Source organism: Symphalangus syndactylus, chromosome 12, assembly GCF_028878055.3.
Source record: "Symphalangus syndactylus isolate Jambi chromosome 12, NHGRI_mSymSyn1-v2.1_pri, whole genome shotgun sequence".
Taxonomy (NCBI): Eukaryota; Metazoa; Chordata; class Mammalia; order Primates; family Hylobatidae; genus Symphalangus; species Symphalangus syndactylus.
This window is the reverse complement of record NC_072441.2, coordinates 100,491,987-100,514,001: the sequence shown is the minus strand read 5'-3', so window position 1 is coordinate 100,514,001 and position 22,015 is coordinate 100,491,987. Positions and strand designations below refer to the sequence as shown.

Here is a 22,015-nt window from a genome sequence, read left to right as displayed (position 1 = left end):
CCCTCTTAAGACTGTGAGTTTCTATGGAAAAGTATTATGTATAAATCATCTCTGTAAAGTTACCATAAATCATAGTACCTGGCATATATTAGGAATTAAAATATTGAAAGAATAAATACATAAATGAATGAGAGCAAATGTTGAGTTTGGCCGAGGTAGGTTTTCGTTAACCATGAACTCCTTTGAAAGCCAACACTGCCACATTTCTAATTTATATGTCAATCCTTGATAGATCACCCTCATTGACTCTTGTGTAATGTTCTACAAATGAAGAGTCAAAAACCTTAGACCAGCATTGGAAGAGAATGTCTAAACACAGAAAACACCCTAATTAAAAGTCCCCCAAATACAATTTCAGATCCATCAGGCCATATTGCATTTTATATTAATTAAAAATTTATATTTATTGAGAGCTATTTGCTAAAGTGCTTTACATAATTACTACATTTACTTCTCACAGCAACCCTGTGAGGTAGGTACTACTGGGGCTCAGAAAACAATATCCTGAAATGAAGGCCTCAGAAGCAGCATTAGAAGTAAATGTTTTTCTCTGACTTTCTGCTGCCCTCCTGTCTTGCAGCACCTTTCTCCCCTGAGGCTAGTCATAGAAACAAGAATCCCTCTTCTCTATGGTGAGCCATAAAAACCAGAGCCCCCTTTCCCCAAAGACACCCTGCCCCACACCCAGAAGGAAGGAGTGCATGCTCAGAGACGCCAAGAAGAATTCAGACAGGCAGGTCTTGCTGGGTTTCCCCACTCAGTCTACTAGCATTTGATCACAACCTTTTTGTCCAATCATATTTCTACACAAGTCTCTATACTTTTTTGAATCTAAGCATCAAAATGGATAATTTCTCTCATATCTTTAGGTCTTCATCCCAAAGGCTCTTTTGTGTATACATTTAAAATAAATGAGTATGTCTTTTCTCCAACTGATCTGCCTTTTATGAGCTTATTTGTCAGTGAACTTTCACAGGGCCAAGAGGTTGGCCCCTGCAGTACCGTCTTACCATCTTGATGTTATAGAGGAAGAAACCAAGGTCTAGAGAGGCAAGTTACTTGCCCAAGATTGTGCCATCTGTAATGGAACTCAGCCAACATGAGTACAGAGCCCAAACTTGTAGTCACTATGGTTCTTCACTCCGCTAGAGAGACTGTCCCTTTGCACTAGATCCAGTGCAAGTGCTCTTTAAAATTCATTTATGGTCTAAGAAATTCTTTCTGCTCCTCCCCACCTTGAACTTGGGCCAGAGACTCCTCTTAGTGCCTTTTGTATACTTCTATCATAGCACTTCTAAGATTTTGTTGTTGTTCTCTGTTAACCTACCTCTACTGCTTAATTAGATCACAAACTTCTCAAGGGCAGAAAATGGTTACATTCACTGTTGTACCCACAGCACCCAACACAATGCCTGTTGCTTAGTAGGTTTTTCACAAAGCCTTTTGCTTAATGGGTTTTTCAGTGAATGTTTATCGAATAAAATAAATGAAATAGAAATAAGCCTCAGGCTAACTGATTGCTCTTCTAGCACCAACCTCTGCTCCCAGAACTTCTGTTTTCCCCTCTGTTCTCCAAGGATTTCTCAGTATTGAAACCAATATCCTCTTTTGTTTAACATAGAAATTTCACAACTCCCTTGAAAAATCACTACACAAAAGGTAACAGTTTTTAGCTAGAGTTCATCTGCACGTCCTCCTGGCTAAGAAGATTTTTTTCCAATTTGCTTTCATCGTTTTGTATTATAAACATGAATCTATTTTGTTTTAAAATACATGTATGTAAAATATTTCAATATTGAATGCAATCTCTAACTGCATCTGTCTCCCCCATAAATCATGATACGGCCCCACTGAGAATCCCTGGGCTTCCTAATTTTGCTCTGGCCAGGCTCCCTTCCCCAGACAGAATCTAGCCCCTTGAACTTTGTGTCCAGTGACTGAGCTTTATCACAGGTAAGAAGTGCGTTTGATACTTCCAAGTACCCTCACACACACACACACACACACACACACACACACACACCACACACACACAGACACCCCTATATTTGGTCTCTAATGGCTGACAAAAACCCCAGGACTGACTGGTGCTACACATGTTCACATGTTCAGACTTTCACATGCTCTTGGGCCTAGTCTGCCTTCTTACCCACCACCTCCCACTTCCCAAGCCTTGTCTATCCTGGTGGGCAAGTTTCATGCCAGGACCTGGCTCTCTCTGGCTCCTCCCTACCCTTCCATTCCAAAGACATGACATATTTCCAGTAAACCTGAATGTCTAACAGGTTGAGAGGAGAGGGACCTCTGCCTGCAGCAAGTGTGTGGCATTTCCCACTCTGGGGAAACCCCAGAAGATAAGGCTTGGTTTTGTTTGGTTTGTAGCCAGATTTATCCCTCAGAAGGTAGAAGATTTCAATGACAGAATTGCTACTTCTAATTTAACTCTAACAAGGTTGTAGTGATTGGTAGATATAATATCTTAGATATTGTATTGACCAAGGAGTGGGTATTATTCACAATCAGAGGGGCAGAGTAGGGAAGTGATAGGTGCTCCAGCTATGTATTCAAAAACACCTAAGTTCAATTCCCAACTTAGTGTGAACCTGAGTGTGTCATTTAACCTTTGTGAGATCCAGTTTCCTCATCCATATTATGGGGGTGGTGATACCTATCTTGTAGGGTTATTGTAAGGATGAAATGTGATCTCTCTAACAGTGTGGAATAGGTAGTGGGGAATCAATTGAGCTCAACTAACCACCCTCTTTACCAGCACACAACATGGATTGGACAAATATTAGTTTAAAGTCAGCTTTCCAAATATTAAATGAAAACATGTGTTTGTTCTATGATCAGAGATTCTAAATAGAAACTTTGCATGCTTATTGTATCAGTCCTTATAAGAACTGTATTACTGAGATAGATTCATTATAGAACACAGGAAAGACCCACAGATGTTAAGTAACTTGATCAATGTTATACCATTATAAAGGATCATAATTCTGAGTTTATCCTTGTGATCATTTCAACCCAAAATGATAGGAGTGCTATTTCATGTTTACCAGGATCTCTAATTGGTAGTTACATACAAATTTGTTATTAAAAAGGAAAATTAACATTATTTAATAAATGACCTTTTTTTGATAGCAGCATTTGTAATGAACAACATGAAGAGCCATATTATTTAAAGAGGTCTTTGGCTTCTACAAAAACAATTATCTTTGTCTCTTCAATAGATCAACAGATCAATGTAATGAAAAAGGAAGTTGAGGTGGAGTTCTAGGTGAAAGGAGGGAAAATTGCAATATGTCACCCTTGATGTAACTTGGGTTTGAACAAACCTACCATAATTGTCATGCTGAGGACAAATGGGAAATTTGAATATAGACTAAGTGAATATAACAATAAGGAATTATTCATATTTTATTAGGTGAGATAATGGTGTTATGTGTTGAAGGACTTCAAGTTGAACTATATAGTGGCATAATGTCATGATAATCTATTTTAAAGTGGTTCAGCAAAACAATATATAGGTGAAGGAAATGTGGCAAAAATATTGACAATTGTGGACTCCAGTGGGAGGAGATATAGGTGTTTTTGTGCTATTATTTCTACTTCTGTGTATATTTGAATGTTTTTACAATAAAATATAAAGAAGAGCCCCCTAGGAATCCTTGATCTAAAGAGAGAGTTCTAAATTTATTCTATGGGATCTGGTTCCTGACTCTGTTCCTTTCAACACTTGTATCAAATACCTGGAAAAAGAAGACCAGATTGTCAAATTTGGGAGGACTAGTCAATGATGGAATCTAGATTCAGAACGATGGTAACTGGCTGGAAGCTAGCTGGAATAAACTCTAATAAGAAATAATATAGGGGCATGTATATAGGTGTAAAAAAAATTTAACAGCCTGAAGGAAGCTGTCAGAACAGTAATTCTCACTAGAAGGACAAAAAGTCTTTAGCTGGTAGCAAGTCAATGTGAAAGAATGAATGTGACTTAGCTGCTAGGAAGACTAAAGCCATAATAGTCTGTTTTTCAGGCAGTAGGAAATCCAGAACAAGAGAGGTTAAGATTCTCATAGCCACATTTGGCCAGGGCATTAGTAGAATTTTAGATTCTACCCTCTAGGTGCTGTAATTTGAGTGGCACTGGGGTGGATACAGAGAGAATGACTGGGTCCATGTCATACTGCCCAAATAACCTTGGATCTTAAGAAAAAAAAAAAAAAAAAAAGACTTTTTTTTTTTTTTTTTTTGGTAAAAGTGCCCCAGGAAAGAATTGCATTTGCTTAATAAATAGCACTGTATGAAACATTGTTGCTTTTTTTAAAATGGGGAGAACAATGGTAAATTTAATGCAAACAGAAAGGAAAAACCAGTGACAGTGCTTTGAAAAGTTTAAAATGCTATATAAATGTTACTATTTGCCAGTAGAAGCCTCTCAGTGGCAAAACTTCCAAGGGCCAGAGATAAAGTTTATTCTTTAAACTGGAAACTTGTCCAAACCTTGCAAGTATTCAAGGACTATGTTGTTTGAGTATCAGGAGGACAAACAGTTATGTTAATAGCTTATCACCTAGATTAGCCCTCTGGCAATTTTAAAAAGATTTTTTTGTTTGTTTCATCTTGTTCTATTTTTGAGTCAGTGAAACATTCACATGGTTCAATACTAAAAGAGCAAATGTGGGTGTACTCTGAAAAATCCTCTTTCTTGGCCAATTTCTGTCCTCTAGCCACAGTTCCATGCCTTGGAGCCAATTAATGTTACCAAATGTCTTTCTTGTTGTTTTTATGCATATCTTACTCTTCATGCATCTTTCTCAATGTGAGAATCCAGGAAGAAAGGGCTTCCTGACTCTGGCTATGTGACATCCCTACAGGATGATCCCCACTACACAGACTGAGTGGAGGACAATCCCAAGAGGTTTAAGAACAAGTTTTCCTTGAAACAGCAGACATCTGCCGGTACCCGATTCCACTATTCTGCATTTCATTGGCCAGACAGTTAAATGTCTTGCCAAAGACTTTGCAAAGAACAAGCGATAACTTCCCATATGGGTGAATATGGCTATTTCCCCCCTCTGACCACTTTCTTGAGATGTTCACACAACTGCCTCTTTGTTCCTGTCTAGAGAGCTGGACAGTTGGTGATATGGAGAGCTTTTTTGCTGCAATCACTGAGTGTTTCTGTTTATAACTCATGCCCATTTGCATACTGACCTGCACATGTGTTCATTTGTGTGCATGTTTGTGTGTATATCTTATTCTACAACTGAAAGAAACTATTAGCTCCTCAAAGGCAGGATCCTAATACCTAAACCCTTTATAGCCTTGCTGTCCCAAATTCAGGGATTTTACTTCATTTTTTTTTCCATATTGCTTGGTAAGCTTAGAAATAGATTTTTTTTTTCATTTGAAATATCTCTCAAGTGTGTTCTGGGTAGCTCCTGCAGGGATATGGTGTTAGCATGAGATATTGTTCTTGTCCTCATTAAGTTATACCTTTTTCTAGAGAGACAAGAATTACATCTATTAAATAGGTATAATATTTAATAAAGTGCTAAATTAAGATGTTTTTGAGAGGGAGATGGTTGAAACAGAATTGATCATCCCTGTTTTCTCTAAGGGTTAGTTAAGTTTTATCCATTTCTAAATTTTCTAATTTCACCTTGACTCTTCAGAATTTATAGGTTTATTTATAGAAACAAGACCCATGCTTCCTCTTCTTTTTGAAACTCTTTCATACTCTGTTCAGTAATGCCTTTCTCATCCTAAGACCTCCCTCAGCCTGAGCAACTACACCCAAATGGGACATTCTAAATAGGGCTTTCCTTAGGAGGACACAAGGCAGTTCTGTTACACTCATTACACTTAGGCTACTTGAAGTTATGTATTCTTAGACATGTTCAGAACAATGGGCAGCTCCAATGTGTTCTACCACAAGGCCTGGGAGGTGATGGCTCCTGACAGTTCTCCCCTGAGCTTTGACAGTTTGGGAAAGGGAAAATACAAGTGACCCTGAACACAGCACATGGCAGTAGAGGCCTGTAGGATTTCCCAAGGTTAGACTGGGAAATAGATGTGACAACGAGTTAAATATTTGTTTTTAAAAGCTACAGCATGGCTTTTCCTAAATACAGCATTTCTCTCCATTCCTGGCAATAAAAGAATTTTGTAGATTGATTGGTTTTTTAAAATTCCCTGTTAGGGTGAGGAAAGATGAAAGAGTATATCTGACTCATGTCAGTGGACTTTTATTATAAGAGTCATTGTTTAAAAAAAAACAGCAAAAGCAGGCTTTTACCTTAAAACAACAACAAAAATCTACCCAAGATTATCCATTTTGCAAAATTAATCTGAGGCATATATTAATTACTTTGCACTAGGAGTAACATTATCAGTAGATTTTCATAGTGAAGAAATTACCATGGCCCATTTGTGAGAGATCTTTTGGATGACGCTTAAAAACATGCAGCAGGTAAAATAACTGACAAGCTCAAGTTGTAACCTCTAAGGATCCAACTCAGTGCAGGAAAGATTGGGCTAAGAGGGATGGCTGACTCCCACAGGAAAAATAGAAGCAAAGTTGGTGTGAGTAAGAAGATTTATTTTAAATAACACTACTGGTAGAGAAAAATCACACAGCATATATGCAAATCTCTTTGCAAGTTTAAATTGAAATGATAGCATTGGGTTAGTCCTGTGGAGGGGTATGTCAGAGTTGGACTTCCCAATTTAGGAAATTCTTCCCTCAGTCCCATTACTCTCAAGATTTTGTTGTAGGAGTAAACTGAAAAGGAAGTTCACCAGCTGGCTAACTATTCAACAAAGCTGCAAATGGAGTATTACCAGTGTGCTGAGGCCACACTAGGTCCAGGTTTAGACCTCAGATTCTGGGAAATGAGTTCACACTAGCCCAAGCAAATTAACAATCATTCATATAGAGAAATGAGATTTCAAAGGGAACTAGACTTCTGGTGCTAACTGGTCAATCCATTCTATTTGAGAAACCAAATGAAGTTTATAAAGTTTTTAAGTAGACAATCTGAGCAAAGGGAGGTAAATGATGCTAAAAAGTATCATCAGACTTTGAAATCCTGCTGTTGACTTTTCTCTAATACCTCTGTCGAGTGACTAGATTAACCAGATTAGTGAATAAAAACATCCTGGCATCCCTTTCCCTAGAAGGCTAGAGACACAACGATACATCATGTAGACTGGAAATTCACATAGTCTGGGGACCCCTGGGAGTCTCTGAAGCCCTTCCAGAGTGTCTGTGAGTTACAGTTGTTTGCATAATAATACTAAGATGTTATTTTCCTTTCTTATTCTTCTTCCCAAGAAGCCTCAAGTAGCCTCTGGAAAACTTCCTAAGTATAGTGGAGTTTTCCAGAGGCCACATGACATGTGATAATGTCATCACTTTGACAGCTGATTGGAAGTGTTTAAAAGGTTTCTCCATTTTAATTTCTAATATAATAAATAGTTCTTTAGTGTTTTCAATGTTTCAGAGTGTAAAATTTCCTAAGACCAAAAGTTTAAGAACCATTGATGTAGATCATCCTTTTCTGTCATCATACTACCAAACAACATGATATTATTATTTTTTATTTTACTAGATTTTGGAAATGTCCCAGTACTATGGATGAAGCTATCTTGAAGATATTTAGAAAGCATTCTATCTCACTAGCCACATAATATTCTGATTACCTCAAAAGCTCCAGATAATTGTAAATGGGTCATGTATCCTCTATAATGCATGGGTACAGTTACACCCAATCTTTTCACTGGATATATTAATCTGCAACAACAACAAAAGAAGGAAACATTGTTGCTTGTGATGTGTCTCTCCTTTGACAACTATCTGAAATGGGATCAGAATTCCAGGGCACTGTTTTTGGAGTTCTTAAACTCCAGCTGAACTGAAACCAAGAATCATAGCCTATCAGGAATTCAGGACAATCAAGCAAGTTTTTCTGTTTTTGTTTGTCTTTTTTTTTTTTTCTTGTGTAAGAAGTGAGGCCAATTTAAGGACAAGGCCATTTGTTTGAGATTTTTGAAGTCCATTCTTCAAGTAAAGTCACAGACACTCTGGAAGGGCTTCAGAGATTCCCAGGGGTCCCCAGATTATGTGAATTCCCAGTCTCCATGATGTACCCTGTGTCTCCAGCCCTCTAGGAAAAGGGATGTCAGGATGTTTTTACTCACTTATCTGGTTAATCTAGTCACTCGACAGAGATATTAGAGAAAAGTCAACAGTAGGTTTTCAAAATCTGATGATACTTTTAGCATTCTTCAAATACAGTCAGGCAGAGGTTGGTTCTCACATGTTGATCCAGTTTCCAGTTAGTCAGGATCTTGAGATATGACAAGACCATTGCTTCTTAAATAATAGAGGGGTTCTTTTTATATACATAACCACCCCCCACCAACAAGCTGGACATGAAACATGTGCCTATAAATATAATATTTGCCAGCCTAGAGTTTTCTTTTGTCTCCCTCACACTGCAGATGGATACACAGATTGGGACAAATCTGGATGCATACATCTTCCAACCAAAGTAATCAAACTACATAATACGTGCACTAGGTATGGTTTTTATTAAGCAAGGATTAGCTGAACTTCTAACATATGAGAAGCACTAAAGGAAGTGACGTGAGAAGGGCAAGGCAAGGCACAGTTCCTGTGCTTCAGGGTTGCAACAACGAACGCCTTGCCATTTTCCAGTCATTGCATCGCAGTATCCTCTGTCATCTACCAGAGTTAACCAACAGAGATAAGGCTAGAGGGCAACTTCTCTTTTTCTCCTTTATTCTTTTTTTTTTTTATTCTTTACTTTTGTAGACATAGCGGGTCTCCCTTTGTTGCCCAGGCTGGTCTTAAACTCTTGACCTCAAGTGATCCTCCTGCCTCAGCCTCCCAAAGCACTGGGACTACAGGCTTGAGCCACTGTGCCCAGCCCCACATCTTTATTCTTTTTTATATTTTTATTTTATTTTATTTTATTTTATTTGAGATGGAGTCTCACAGGCTGGAGTGCAGTGGTGTGATCTTGGCTCACTGCAACCTCTGTCTTCTGGGTTCAAGCGATTCTCCTGACTCAGCCTCCTCAGTAGCTGGGATTACAAGCACCTGCTACCAGCCACACCCAGCTACTTTTTGTATTTTTAGTAGAGACAGGTTTTCTCCATGTTGACCAGGCTGGTCTTGAACACTTGACTTCAGGTGATCCACCCGCATTGGCCTCCCACAGTGCTGGGATTACAGGTGTGAGCTACTGCACCTAGCCTATTCTTTTATTCTTAAATAAGCTGAATTCATGAGGGATTTCATGGGGCCGTCTCTGGCCCCTGTCCTGAAGAAAGAGCTGAAATAACTTTCATAGAAAACTTGTGACTTAAAAACAGAAGGATGTTTTCCACTTTAATGTAGAGAGGAACCTTTAACAAAATAAAATGAGAGACAGTTACCATGTTCCATTTTCATCAACAGATGTTTATAATCATGTAAATTAAACCATTTTGTCTTTAGGAGACATGAGAGAGAAGATAGAGGTAAGAGCTAGAATACCAGCAATCTTAGGAAGGCAAAATTAAATCATCTTTTGGGAGAGGAGAGAAAATTGTGAGGAGAAGGTGCCAGTGTCAAAGATTGGCTTGGCGAGGTTATTTTCTCTCTGGGAGTCTGGGAGGTGATGAGCTCCTACTGCTCACTGCCTCATTGTCTTGCCTATTGGTTCCTTTCTGGGCAAGGAAGAACGTTGTCTCTCTTTTAGAGTTTTGTAGGTCTCTGTCAGTAATCCGTGGAAGACAGCTGTCCTGGGGCCCAGAATGGGCAGTCTGTAGTGAATGCTTTCTGGATGACAGTACAAGAAGGAAAGAAGGATAAGGACTACTTAGATTCTATTCTTAAAGAAACTCAAAATAACCACAGGCTAACAAAGACTTCTTCAACCTTATAAAACAGATTTAAAATTCACCTAATAATTTGTTTTTCAAATCCATCTTTTATTTTTTCTTAAGAAAATGGAACAAAAAATTCACCTAAGAATTTCATTTAATGAAATTGCCTTTTCCCCTCACAACATTTAAACTTTTACAGATCTTGTCAATGAGGCCAAAAGGAGTATCCAGAAACAAAACTCAAGTATTAGACGTCATTACCAATTAAATTAGAAATGAAGATAAAACATGCCTGGTGTTGTAATATGAGTCAAAGAGAAAAGAATATTCAATTCTCAGGAGACTTTTCAGGGACACACATATAGTTCTGTTCTTTAAAAAAATAAAAATAAGAAATAAACACGATCTTATAAAAAGGCTACAGTAGGGACAGAAAGTACTTTCGTTTCAAAAGAAATCTGTATTTTGTGAAATAATTTATTTTAGGGTTATTTAAAATCCTCACCCTACCTCTTCTTCAAAATGATTTATTAAAACTTGGTTAATATTCAATTTTTTCAGAAGACAGATTACTTGAATGGGGGTAAACCAGTGCATGAAATAACATCTTCCCATTGGGAATCGCTGAGTGACTAAGAGAATTGGAACTCTGAATTCTCTGGAACAAGCTCCAGAGAACAAAGTCCAACTGAATGAGAGATAGAGAAGTTACAGGATCACAAACCTTGGATCCAGTTCAGTCTCATCACTGTAATGAAGAGGGAACAGCAGTCCAAGGTCACAGACACTAATGGACTAAGAACCAGAACCCAGATATCCTTAATCCTAACCCAGTGCTCTTTGTGTTGTATCATACCACTGTGCCTGGTGGTAGGCCCACATCAGGTGGTTAGCATCTGTACAAATGTTTATTGAGATTAAGAGTCTGTGGGTGTCATGGGATTCTGGGATCAGGTCAAAGATTCATGAAGGAATCTCCATCACTTGTAAAGATAAGTTCTTTCTATTTCCTTAGTTGTCATTAAGAATTATTGATAATATGTAAGGATACGCAGAATCCAGAAAAAATGCCAGCAATCATTGTGACCAACAGTGATGTTAGACAGTCATTGGCAGTAATGTTGTTCACTGGGATAAGTCAGTCACTTGGTATTTGTAGCAATCCACAGGGAACACAGCACAGGTGGAAGGTGGCTTCAGCAATAAGCAGCAAGTACCACAGTACGGACATGTCTAAGCTCTAGAAACCAGCGGGGCTGGGGCAGTGCCAGCAGTTTTCCTGGGTCAGTCAAAGGTGAAGGCCACTTGTGCCGAAGGTCTAGCTTTCAGTGGGACAACATGCTACTCTGGTTTTACAGGTGGGAACACAGAGGCCAAGCCTATACAGCAAGACTAGGATTCCTACCCAGGTCTCATCACTTCTAGGCTAGTGCCTTTTTCATGACCTCTAAGAGCACATACAAGAGCAAAGTCAGCTCAGAAGGGTCATGACTATAATAAACAGTAGATCTACCAAGCTTCAGCTCCTAGCCAGTTATACAACTACTCTCCCTGTAGTCCTACCTCTAAGATTACTGTTCTAGGATGAACTCTATGGATAAGAATCAGGGTGTCCAAGAATATAACATGCTGTTCCTGTGCACACAAAATCTAGCTCTTAAATTGCTAATTGAAGTATACTCCCAGAGATAATAAATTGATGAAAGGCATCTTGTTACATTGTTCTCTAGGATCAAAAAATATATTCTTGCCGAGGGAAAGGCACATAATGATGTGTGTGTGTGTGTGTGTGTGTGTGTGTGTGTGTGTGTGTGTGTGATTCATTCCTTTGCAAAGCAGGTCTGAAAAAAATCCAGGTCCAAAGGAAACTCAGAATGAGTGATGAGTGTGTGGCTGGCACAGATAACTATGAAATCAACTGTACATGCCTATCACCCATGTTCTCTTGGCTTCAAAGGAATGAGGTGGTCATAGACCAGGGAACAGCAGATTGGGTAGCTTTTGTTGGGTAGGTACTCTTAGCTCCAGGCTCTTGGTTCCACTTTGGCTAAATGAGAGCCATGAACTAGGTCAATATTTTGGGATAGATAAGAAGCGATTTATTAGGACTGGAAGACTTTCACTCCACTCGAGTGGATATCCCCAAACCTCAGCTGTAACCTGAGTTTCTGGTCCTCCCTTTTGGCATCCCCTCAAGACATCCCTTCAGTCCTCAAATTTCCTTTCTAGATATCTTTTCAGTTCTGGCTCTAGTTCCCCTGCAATCTCTTAAGATAAAAGATTTTTCCATATATATAGAGTGAGGAAAGTGATCCTCATTTTCTTTACTGTATGTATCAAATGAAAGAAAAATTCAAGTGGCTTCAGTTAATATGGGAGCAAATGAGAAAATGGACAAAGTCACTAAAGTGACAGCCTGTGCTGCAGTAAGCCCTTGAATTATATTACCCCAAATAATGGCTCACTCCATCTTCACCAGCCCAGTGTTGCCTTAACTAAAGCTGAGACTTAGGTCAATGCTGAAGCCTGAAATAGAGCTGCTTTCCTCGTTTCTATCAACAGCAAGTGAAGATAAGAATAGCACAGGCAGCTTGCTGGGAGAAGGCAAGTATTTTAGGGAGCTGGTGGAGTGAAAGGTTCAGGGCCTTGGTGAGGCCACTCTGAGGGTATAGAGATGCAGTTCTCTTCCCATTTTAATTGATACCATCAGGACTGCCAGTAGGGGAACTTTTATTTTGTTTGTACCCCATCTCCATGGAAAGTCTTCAGCCATATGTTGTGGACAGATCCTGGGAAGGAACATGACATGGATAAGGGCAAGTGAGGCCTGAGGAGGGCACAGGTGGTGCTGGAGTGAAAGAAGGGCTGTGAACCAATCCCAGCAGGTCAAAAGACAATACGTGAAAGAGAAAGGGATAGAAAGTGAGGATTTGCTCAGGAAATTTAGAAATTATTTTAGGGATTAGACTTTCATTCCATGGCATTTTTTTCTAGTATGTTTCACACTATAAGTACTCTAAAAGAAAGCAAACCTGTTGGGATGTCATCATGGAAAGGCTCAGGTGTAGTCTGGAATTTGGGTTGATGAAGACTCATTCTGATTGGAAGAAACAAGAAAACACATTAGTTAATTGGCTAGGGCTTGGTAGAAAGAAATGTGTCTTTATATAATTTTATCTTTATTTATTTATTATTATTTATTATTATTATTGAGATGGAGTTTTTGCGCTTGTTGCCCAGGCTGGAGTGCAGTGGTGCAATCTCGGCTCACTGCAACCTCTGCCTCCCAGGTTCAAGCAGTTCTCCTGCCTCAGCCTCCTGAGTAGCTGGGATTACAGGCACACACCACCACACCTGGCTAATTTTTGTATTTTCAGTAGAGATGGGGTTTCACCATGTTGGCCAGGCTGGTCTAAAACTCCTGACCTCAGGCGATCTGCCTGTCTCAGCCTCCAAAGTGCTGGGATTACAGGTGTGAGCCACCGCACCAGCTTCTTTATACATTTTTAAACACACGTGGTCTCTTGAATCTAGTACCTGTTAACCTGGTGATCAGGCCACTTTCTAGCAATGTGAGATGATTGGTCCAAAGACTACTAATTCTCAGTCTCTTTTTGATTAGTGTTGTTTTCATGGATTTTTTGATAAAACCTTTATTTTGAATGTTTTATTCCACTGTCAGAACATATGTGGTCTGAAAATAGGAGGAATAAAGGAAAGAGTTCTTCAATTTCCAGAAAAAAAAAACAGAACTCTTCCAGATCAATAATGTACCCTTAAAGAGTAAAGCTGAGAAAACATTTTGGTTAGAACCTTCCCATTTCACAGAAAATGCCCTGACCACATCCTATTTCTCCTGGTGGCCAAGGCTGTGGAAGTGACCCTTGAGGAAAATGCATGTAAGCCAAAACCACTTCTACATTAGTTTCAATTGCTTAATTTCTAAAGACTGACATATTTGTAAACTTTGATGGGCCATCTAAGGCTCTACATTCATTTCATGGTTTCTACTTCCACAAAGATCTTCCAAGATTATTTTTGCTTTGCTACCAAAAATATAGTGAGTTAAGCCAGTTTGCTTTAATCAATTGTCACTGAGATTGAGAAAAAGAGAAAGCAAAACCCCTTCTATTGTCCATTTTGGGCAAACAGGCAGATGGTATGTTCAGGACTGAATAGTTTAAGTTCTGTCTATTCTACAATTCAACAAATATGTATCTATCCTGCCATCTTTTCTCCCTCTCTTCCTTTTTTCCTTCATTCTTTTCATTCAATAAGTATTATATTTTAATTCCTGCAATGGCTATAATTAAAGTCACTTTTTAAAAAACCACAATTTCAGTGACGATGATCCCACTTGCCTATGTATGCAGTGATACTTAAAAAGTATGAAAACAGAAACCAATATCTAGTGCTAGGAACAAATTTGGAAAAGTTAGAGATAGAACCAGGCCGTTGCTTTATAGTCACTCTAGCTAAGTCTCAAACAGAAGTGGTATGTTTTCCTCCATAACACTGAAAAAAGAATACAACAATCAATCTCATGATACGTCTGGTTGATGTTGACATGATTTTAGAACTGGTTTAATTCTTGGTCTTAGTTTTAAAGGGATAAGAGCTATTTGTTTAAAATACAACTAATTAATGTTCTGGAATTTTATATTTAAATAAAGTACAAAACTTGCAAGATAAGTAAAATGGGGCAACACATTTTGAAAGGTTATTTCACAGAAGGGTAAAATTTTGCTTAGAAATCTCTGATTTTAGATGCTTCAGTTTTCCATTTAAAGTTCATAATGAATATTTACAAGAATTACTTTTATCATACAAGAGCTCTTTAAAAATATAGAGTCAGTACAGGTAAATGTTATTAGTGATGGAGCTCGTACTGCTCAAATAGCTGCTTCCTCCATAACCTTGTCTACCTTGGCCAGGAACTGGGTACATGTTTTCAGTGTATCTGGGTCTATATTTGAGTCTGGAACAAATGGCCCTAAGGTCATAAAAGCAATCAGGACATGTACCACTGTGCAACATAAGGTTACAAAAAAGCCTATTTATTTTTCCACATTATTGCTCTCTGTATGAGGAAAAAAATAAAATGGCCATTAGATTACATATAGCTTTTTTGGTTAGTCATATGTAAGGGTGAGTGTATGTCTACTTTCCAACCATCTATTGCAATGCAAGTTGACCTATGTTGATGTCCTGTTTAGAATGAGTCCATGTTTTTCATGTTGTAATAAAGTAAAAACAGAGTCCTTCTTCCCTGTCTAATAGTTAAATATAGAAGAAAAAAACTCTTTGAAAAACTAGGTGGGGCACGGTGGCTCACACCTGTAATCACAGCACTTCGGGAGGCCAAGGCGGGCAGATCACCAGAGGTCGGGAGTTTGAGACCAGCCTGGCCAACATGGTGAAATCACATTTCCACTAGGAAAAAAAATTAGCCAGTCATGGTGGTGGGTACCTGTAATCCCAGCTACTTGGGAAGTTGAGGCAGGAGAATTGCTTGAACCTGGGAGGTGGAGGTTGCAGTGAGCCAAGATTGCGCCACTGCACTGCAGCCTGGGCGACAGAGAGAGACTCCATCTCAAAAAGAAAAAAACAAACCAAACCAAACAAAACAAAACACACAAAAAAACTAATCATAATTCCAACTGGATTTTATATCTATTGTACTCGATCTTGATTTTAAAAAAGCTTTAAATAACAACCAAACAAACTGATAAAGAGGAATTTTAGTTACTAAAACGTAGCAGAGAACATCTTGGACTAAGGAAAGATTATGTGTAATCCCCCATATCTTGCAGATTAGATATATCATCTACATGGAGAATTTGTATTTAGTTCCATCTGAATTATCAAAGAAATTTCCTATTCTATTTCTTATATTGTTCTTGTGAAGGTGGAAAGGAAGATTATACTTTCTGCAATAGTTTCAGTAGTTGTTCAAACAAAAAGGTGAACTTTCTTTTTTGATCTGATGATTTGGTTTAACCTAAAAATAAAACCAGTCAAAAAGCCTGTTCCCTAAGCATTCCTTAAACATTCCTCTTACTATGCTTCTCAATCCACTCTCCTGTGTCCTTAGACATAACGAGAATTAAGTCATGTCCTGATTTAAATTGTTGACTTACCTATCACTCATAAAGTTCTCAAAGGATACTTTTGGATCATCTGGGATTTTCATTGTTCTTGGTTGTACCTCAAAAAGAAAGTCTCATTTAGAACGTTGCCTGTAACTGCATTTTGATTTAAATAAATAATGTACCACTTTAGTGAATTTGAGTTGTATTTGATATCAAAGTCCTTCATACATCCTTTCGTGATGTGAATGAACCAAAGGGTTTCACCTTTCCCTCAAGTCAGAGTCATTGTTTTTCCCTGGATATCAGTTGAAATTAGATACACAGATTTAGTAAATCTTTAAAATCAGTTTGTTTAGATGCCCCCACCCCCAACACACACATGTTCTTCAAGTCTCAGGTTAACTGTCACTTTCTCACAGAGACTGCTGACTCCTTGACTACTGTTCGGTAGTCCTCCGCTCTATGTTCTTAGGGCCACCTGGATCAAAATACTCATAACCTTTATGTTGTATTTACTTGTGTAATGTCTGGGTTCCCTAATAGACTTTCAGCTTCATGAGGGCATAGACCTTGTCTCTATTTTTGTATTTCCAGCTGCTAACACGATGTCTGTTTAAGAAATATTTTTGATCAAATTAGTGAATGAATGAACCCACCTTGAAGCACACTTGAAATTTTAAAGGTGTCTTTCATATAGGCCTAAAATCAATGTACAGTTACAGTATTTTTGGTTAAGAAACATCACTTTCTTGAACTTTTCCAAATTTGTTCCTAGCACTAGATGTTGGTTTTCTTTTAAGAATGTTTTCACTAGGAAGCATTTTCCCATTATTTCTAGAAAATTATTGTAGCTATAATAATAAAATGACAATCACAAAGATGTGGGTGCAGGTGTTCAGCTACTCTACTCACTAAGTGACTTGTACCAGGTGACTCATGATTTAAGTTTATGACATAACAAAGTTACAAATTACAATGTATTAAGGACCTTTAGAGGTGCTTGAAAATAGCAAAAAAAAAAAAAAAAAAAAAAAAAAAAAAAAAAACTGAATGCAAAGGCTATACAAATGCCAAGAATGTACTATGTTTAATCAGCTTGTTCTCCTAACTCATTAGCTGAAGAAAGGATGCGAGAGGGAGAGGAAGGAGGTGATCTGGTAACAAGGAGCCTCTGGGCATAGTGGGGGCAGCCAAGCCTTTAGTAAGAACGTGAGGAGAGATTTCTAAACATAAAAGTGGATGAGAATGTGCCAGAGACAGACTGCTTTATTCAAAAATTTATCTAAAGTTGACTCTGCCCCAAGGGAAGATGCAGGAAACTGTAACTCCTCCTGAATAGCATGATTGCTGTTCTAAATCCCCTAAATCCAGCTAGTGCTGTTGTATGAATGAACTGCGCTACAGGGGTTACATCAGAACAAAGCTGCCTGCCAGACAGGACTTTTGTTTTTGAGAAAAAGTGTACTGTGGTAGACTCCTATTCATTCTTGAAAACCCTGAATAGTCTTTTTCTTCAAGGAAGACTTCCTTGATATTTACTTTCACTGCCCCTTCACTCCCCATCAGATCTATTTCTATTTATATTGATTAGATTCTATTGTCATTATTTATTTATTTGTTGACTCCTTAAAGACAGGTCTTATGTGTTTCTTTTTTTTTCTTTGTAGTTTACCTAAGTACCTGGCCCATGGCAGACAATCAATATTTGTTGAAATAAACTTAATTTATTTCAAAACTATTTTTTAATATATGTTAGAGAATATCTGTTTACAGTTGCCTAGCTTGATGGTCCTACTTTTAAGGGGCTTGAAAGTGTTAATTAGAGAGTAGTGCAGATAATAGAAAGACTACAGTATAGGTGCATTAAGGGGAAGATGAGCTGTTTGGAGCAGAGACGTGATAAAACACAGCCTAGATAAAACCAAGGCAAATATCACTTGTGATTCACAACCATAACTGTCAGCAGGTATTTCTTCTGCACTAAATGACTGAGCTTCTAGCCCAAGGTTACATAGGAATATGAGTAGTTACATAACAAGGTCCTATTTACATTTTTTTGAGATTCATCTATTTTGCGCTTTTATTTAGTGCTAATTTCTTTTTATCGGTGTTTATGATATCATGTATCATAAGTCACCATCTTAATGTACAATTTAGTAGTTTTTAGTATATTCAGAAAGTTGTAAAACAATCACCATTATTTGCTCCTAGAACATTTCATGACCCCAAAAAGAAACCACATACCTATTAGTAATTGCTTCTCACTCACTCCTCTCCCCAATCTTTGACAACCACTGTCTATTTTCTGTCTCTACGAATTTTCCTATTTTGGACATTTCATACAAATGCAACCAATATAATATGTGATCCTTTGAATCTGGTTTCTTTTACCTAGCAAAATGTTTTCAAGGTTCATCCATGTTATGGCATGTTTTAGTACTTCATTCTTTTCTATGATTAATATTCTATATATAGATAGACAACATTTTGTTTATCCATTAATCAAGCTATAGGCATTTGGGTTATTTCCACTTTTCAGCTATTAAGATATAGCTGCTATGCACATTCTTGTAGAAGTTTGTGTGTGAATATGTTTTTAGTTCTCTTGGGTACATATCTAGGAATGGAATTGCTGGATCATATGGTAACTCTGTGTCTAAGGTTTTGAGGAATTCCCAAACTGTTTTCCAAAGCAACTGTTTTACATTCCCATCAGCAATTTTCGAGGGTTCTAATTTCTCCACATCCTGGCCAACACTTGTTATTATCCACCGTTTTATTATTATTATTACAACCATCCTAGTGGATGGAAAGTGTATCTCATTGTGGTTTTGATTTGCATTTGCTTTACAACAAATAGTGTTGTGTATCTTTTCATGTGTTTATTGGTCATTTGTAGATCTTCTTTAGAGAATGTCTATTGAAACTTTTTGCTCACTTTTCAACTAGGGTGTTTGCCTTTTTATTGTTGAGTTTTAAGTGTTCCTTATATATTCCAGATACTAGTCCCTTATCTGACATAATCCTTCATCTGTTGATTTGCAAATATTTGGGTTGTCTTTTCGTGTTCTTGATGGTGTTCTTTGTGGCACAAAATTTAAAATTTTTATGAAGACTGATTTATCTATATCCTTTTGCTGTTTGTGCTTTGGGTGTCCTATCTTAGAAACCATTGCCTTATCCAAGGTCATGAAGCTTTATACTTATGTTTTCTTCTAAGAGTTTTATGGTTTTAGGTCTTACATTTAGGTCTTTGACCTATTTTGAGTTATTTTTGTACATGGTGTGAGGAAGAGGCACAAATTCATTCTTTTGCATGTATCTATGCAGCTGCTCCCGTACCACTTATTGAAAATACTATTCTTTCTTCATTGAACTGTCTTGGTGCCTTTGTCAAAAATCAATTGTTTATAAATGTAAGAATTTACTTCTGAACTCTCAATTTTATTCCATTTTTCTATTTGTCTATCTTTATGGCAGTACCACACAGTCCTGACCATAGCTTTGCAGTTAGTTTTAAAATCAAGAGTATGAGACCTCCAACTTTGTTCTTCTTTTTAAAGATTGTTTGGCAATCCTGGATCTCTTGCATTTTAATATAAATTTTAAGTTATGATTGCAAATTTCTATAAAAATGGCATCTGGGATTTTGAGGATTACATTAAATATGTAGATCAATTTGGGGGAGTATATCCATCTTTACAATATTAAGTGTTCCAATCAGTAAACATGGGGTTCTTTCCATTTATTTAGGCCTTTTAAATTTTCTTTCCATGATGTTTTATACTTTTCATTGTATAGCTCTTGTGCTTCTCTTGTTAAATTTATTCCTAAATAATTTTTGATGCTATTACAAATGGCATTGTTTTCTTCATTTTTGGATTGTTCATTGCTATTAACAGAAATTAAAGTTTATATACTGATCTTGTATCCTCAACACTGCTGTACTCGTTTATTAGCTCTAATAGTTTTCTCCGCATTCCTTAGGGCTTTCGCTATATGAGATCATATCATCTGCAAATAGACTAGTTGTTCTTCTTTCTTTCTAATGTGGATGGCTTTTATTTCTTTTTCTTATCTTTCTAGCTAGAATGTATAGTAAAATGTTGAGTAGAAGTGTCAAGAGCAGACGTTGTTGCCTTGTTTCTAATCTTAGGGGAAAGTATCCAGTCTTTTACCATTCAGTAGGGTGTTAGCTGTTGGTTTTTCAAGCTGCTGTTTATTAGTTTGAGGAAGTTCCCTTCTATTCCTAGGAGTCTTTTTATATATTCCCCAGTGTTTCTATTCAACTCACTGCTGAGAAAGAAGGGGTATTACAGTGACTACAGCAGACTTGCAGTCCCTCCCCTTGGGAGGACTTTGAGGTACTACTGCATAGAGTGAGGCAAGGGTATTTCATGTTTATTTTCTAACTTTCTGTAGTTTCTCACCAGGTTCTGACAGCAGTACAGAAGGGTCCCTGGGCACTTTTGTGTTTGAAGCCCTTCCTTTTAGAAGCTTCAATAAATGGTAAAATTACAGCATGTGGCTCCACTTCTATCATTCCTGGACAAGGGCAAAGGTCAGAGAAGAGGTCTTGAGAAAGAGGACAGCTGTTAACGTCCCAAGTGTGCCAGCTGGCCAAGGCCAGCTTAGGCCTGGGGTTGGTGCATTCTAAATGTGGATACAAGGGATTCCAGGAATAAGACCAGGAGAAATCCCAGTCCTAGTTTCCCAGACTCCAGCCAATGCTAATATTTAACACAGTGACTCTAGTTATGTAGAAAATGAACATAGATGGAAACATCCAGGTGCAGCTTTGCTGGTAGCTTCAGTTAAATTTCTAAATCCCACATAAAAATTTCACAAAACTGCCACTCTCTTTAACATCCGACTGGACAGAAGACTTGCCATGAACTCAGTGAAGCAGCTTTTCTTATGTCTTCTATTTTTCTTCCATTCCTTTAAAGCATGTTTAGCCTACATATTTAGCCCCACTATCCTCCCCAAGTCAAAGAATTATAGAATATCAGAGTTGAAGAAACCCTTCTCCAGCTCGTACCTCAAACCTAACCATGTTGCTAAATTAACCCTTAACCAAAGCCTCTTCCTTACCCTAACACTAACAACCATCCCAATGCTAACTCTAATTCTTGAATTACCCAAGGCCTAACTCCAGCCTAGTCTAGCATCCTTCCCGAATCAGGCCTCTGATTCAGCAACTGTGATATACGGCAGAAGTTTGTCTTTGTTCCCTCCACATCTCCGTTGCTCTCCTTCTTTCTTTTCCTAATATTCCTCCCCTACTACCATTCTCCACTACATGTTACAAGTATCCAAGGCAGATGACACCACCCCTGACTACCTAGAAAGTACTGTAGACTCTCTCCCCAGTCTTTCTCTTGAGGTGCTACCTAAATTAACAGTAAACCCAAAGATGAAGCTGTTTGTCTCCTGATTTTAATGGTGGAGAAATGAGTATGAGCATATGTGTTGTGTGGGGGCTACATTAAGGAGGGAGAAGGAGCTCCATAATCCCCTAAGTCTCTGAGAGGCTGTAGTTACTTAGGAGCCCAAGGCGAAGTAGCTCATTGCATCTCTACTCCGGCCCACCTATCTTGATTACCCTTTAGCTTGTTGAAACGGAGAAGGTTTATCATGTTCTTTCAGTCGACACTGCTCCCAGGACCAACAGTTCCTCCTTGGCAGTCTTTATCTAGGCCCTCCTTGCAACGGGCCCCATCACTATCTCTCTCCACAGGGCTTGGCTGGGAAGGGCAGTGCTGCACCCTGAGATGCCTGTGCCCGTTTCTGTCTTCCCCCTCGCCTACCATTTTCATTTCTTGACATGTGGAGCACAGCTGTTGGTTTCTGAGCAGCATGGAGTCACACTGGTTCCTCCTGGCCTGAGGGAAAAGAGAGACAGAGAGAGGTGACGAAATGGTGGGGCATGTAGGGCAGCAAAGATGTAGGAAAGCAGTGGAAGGGTGAGACAGGTAACAGTTTTTCCTTCCATAAAACAGAGATGGGCACCCTGGTCT

The 22,015-nt window shown here is 38.2% G+C and overlaps 1 protein-coding gene across 3 annotated transcripts in view; it reads right to left on the bottom strand.

Moving 5' to 3' along the window:
- Positions 1 to 9,411: 9,411 nt before the first annotated feature.
- C12H1orf105 (chromosome 12 C1orf105 homolog) overlaps positions 9,412 to 22,015 on the bottom strand; it is a 51,006-nt gene continuing 38,402 nt past the window's right edge. For 2 of the 3 annotated variants that reach the window (XM_063627398.1, XM_063627399.1), the window contains exons 4-7: positions 21,806 to 21,880; positions 16,044 to 16,111; positions 12,936 to 13,000; positions 9,412 to 9,856 (exon numbers count right to left, since the gene is read on the bottom strand). In XM_063627398.1, the coding sequence (XP_063483468.1) occupies positions 9,711 to 9,856; positions 12,936 to 13,000; positions 16,044 to 16,111; positions 21,806 to 21,880 (354 nt within the window). In that variant the 3' untranslated portion in view covers positions 9,412 to 9,710. The remainder of the gene's footprint in view (positions 9,857 to 12,935; positions 13,001 to 16,043; positions 16,112 to 21,805; positions 21,881 to 22,015) is intronic. The other variant, XM_063627400.1, reaches the window with a different exon arrangement.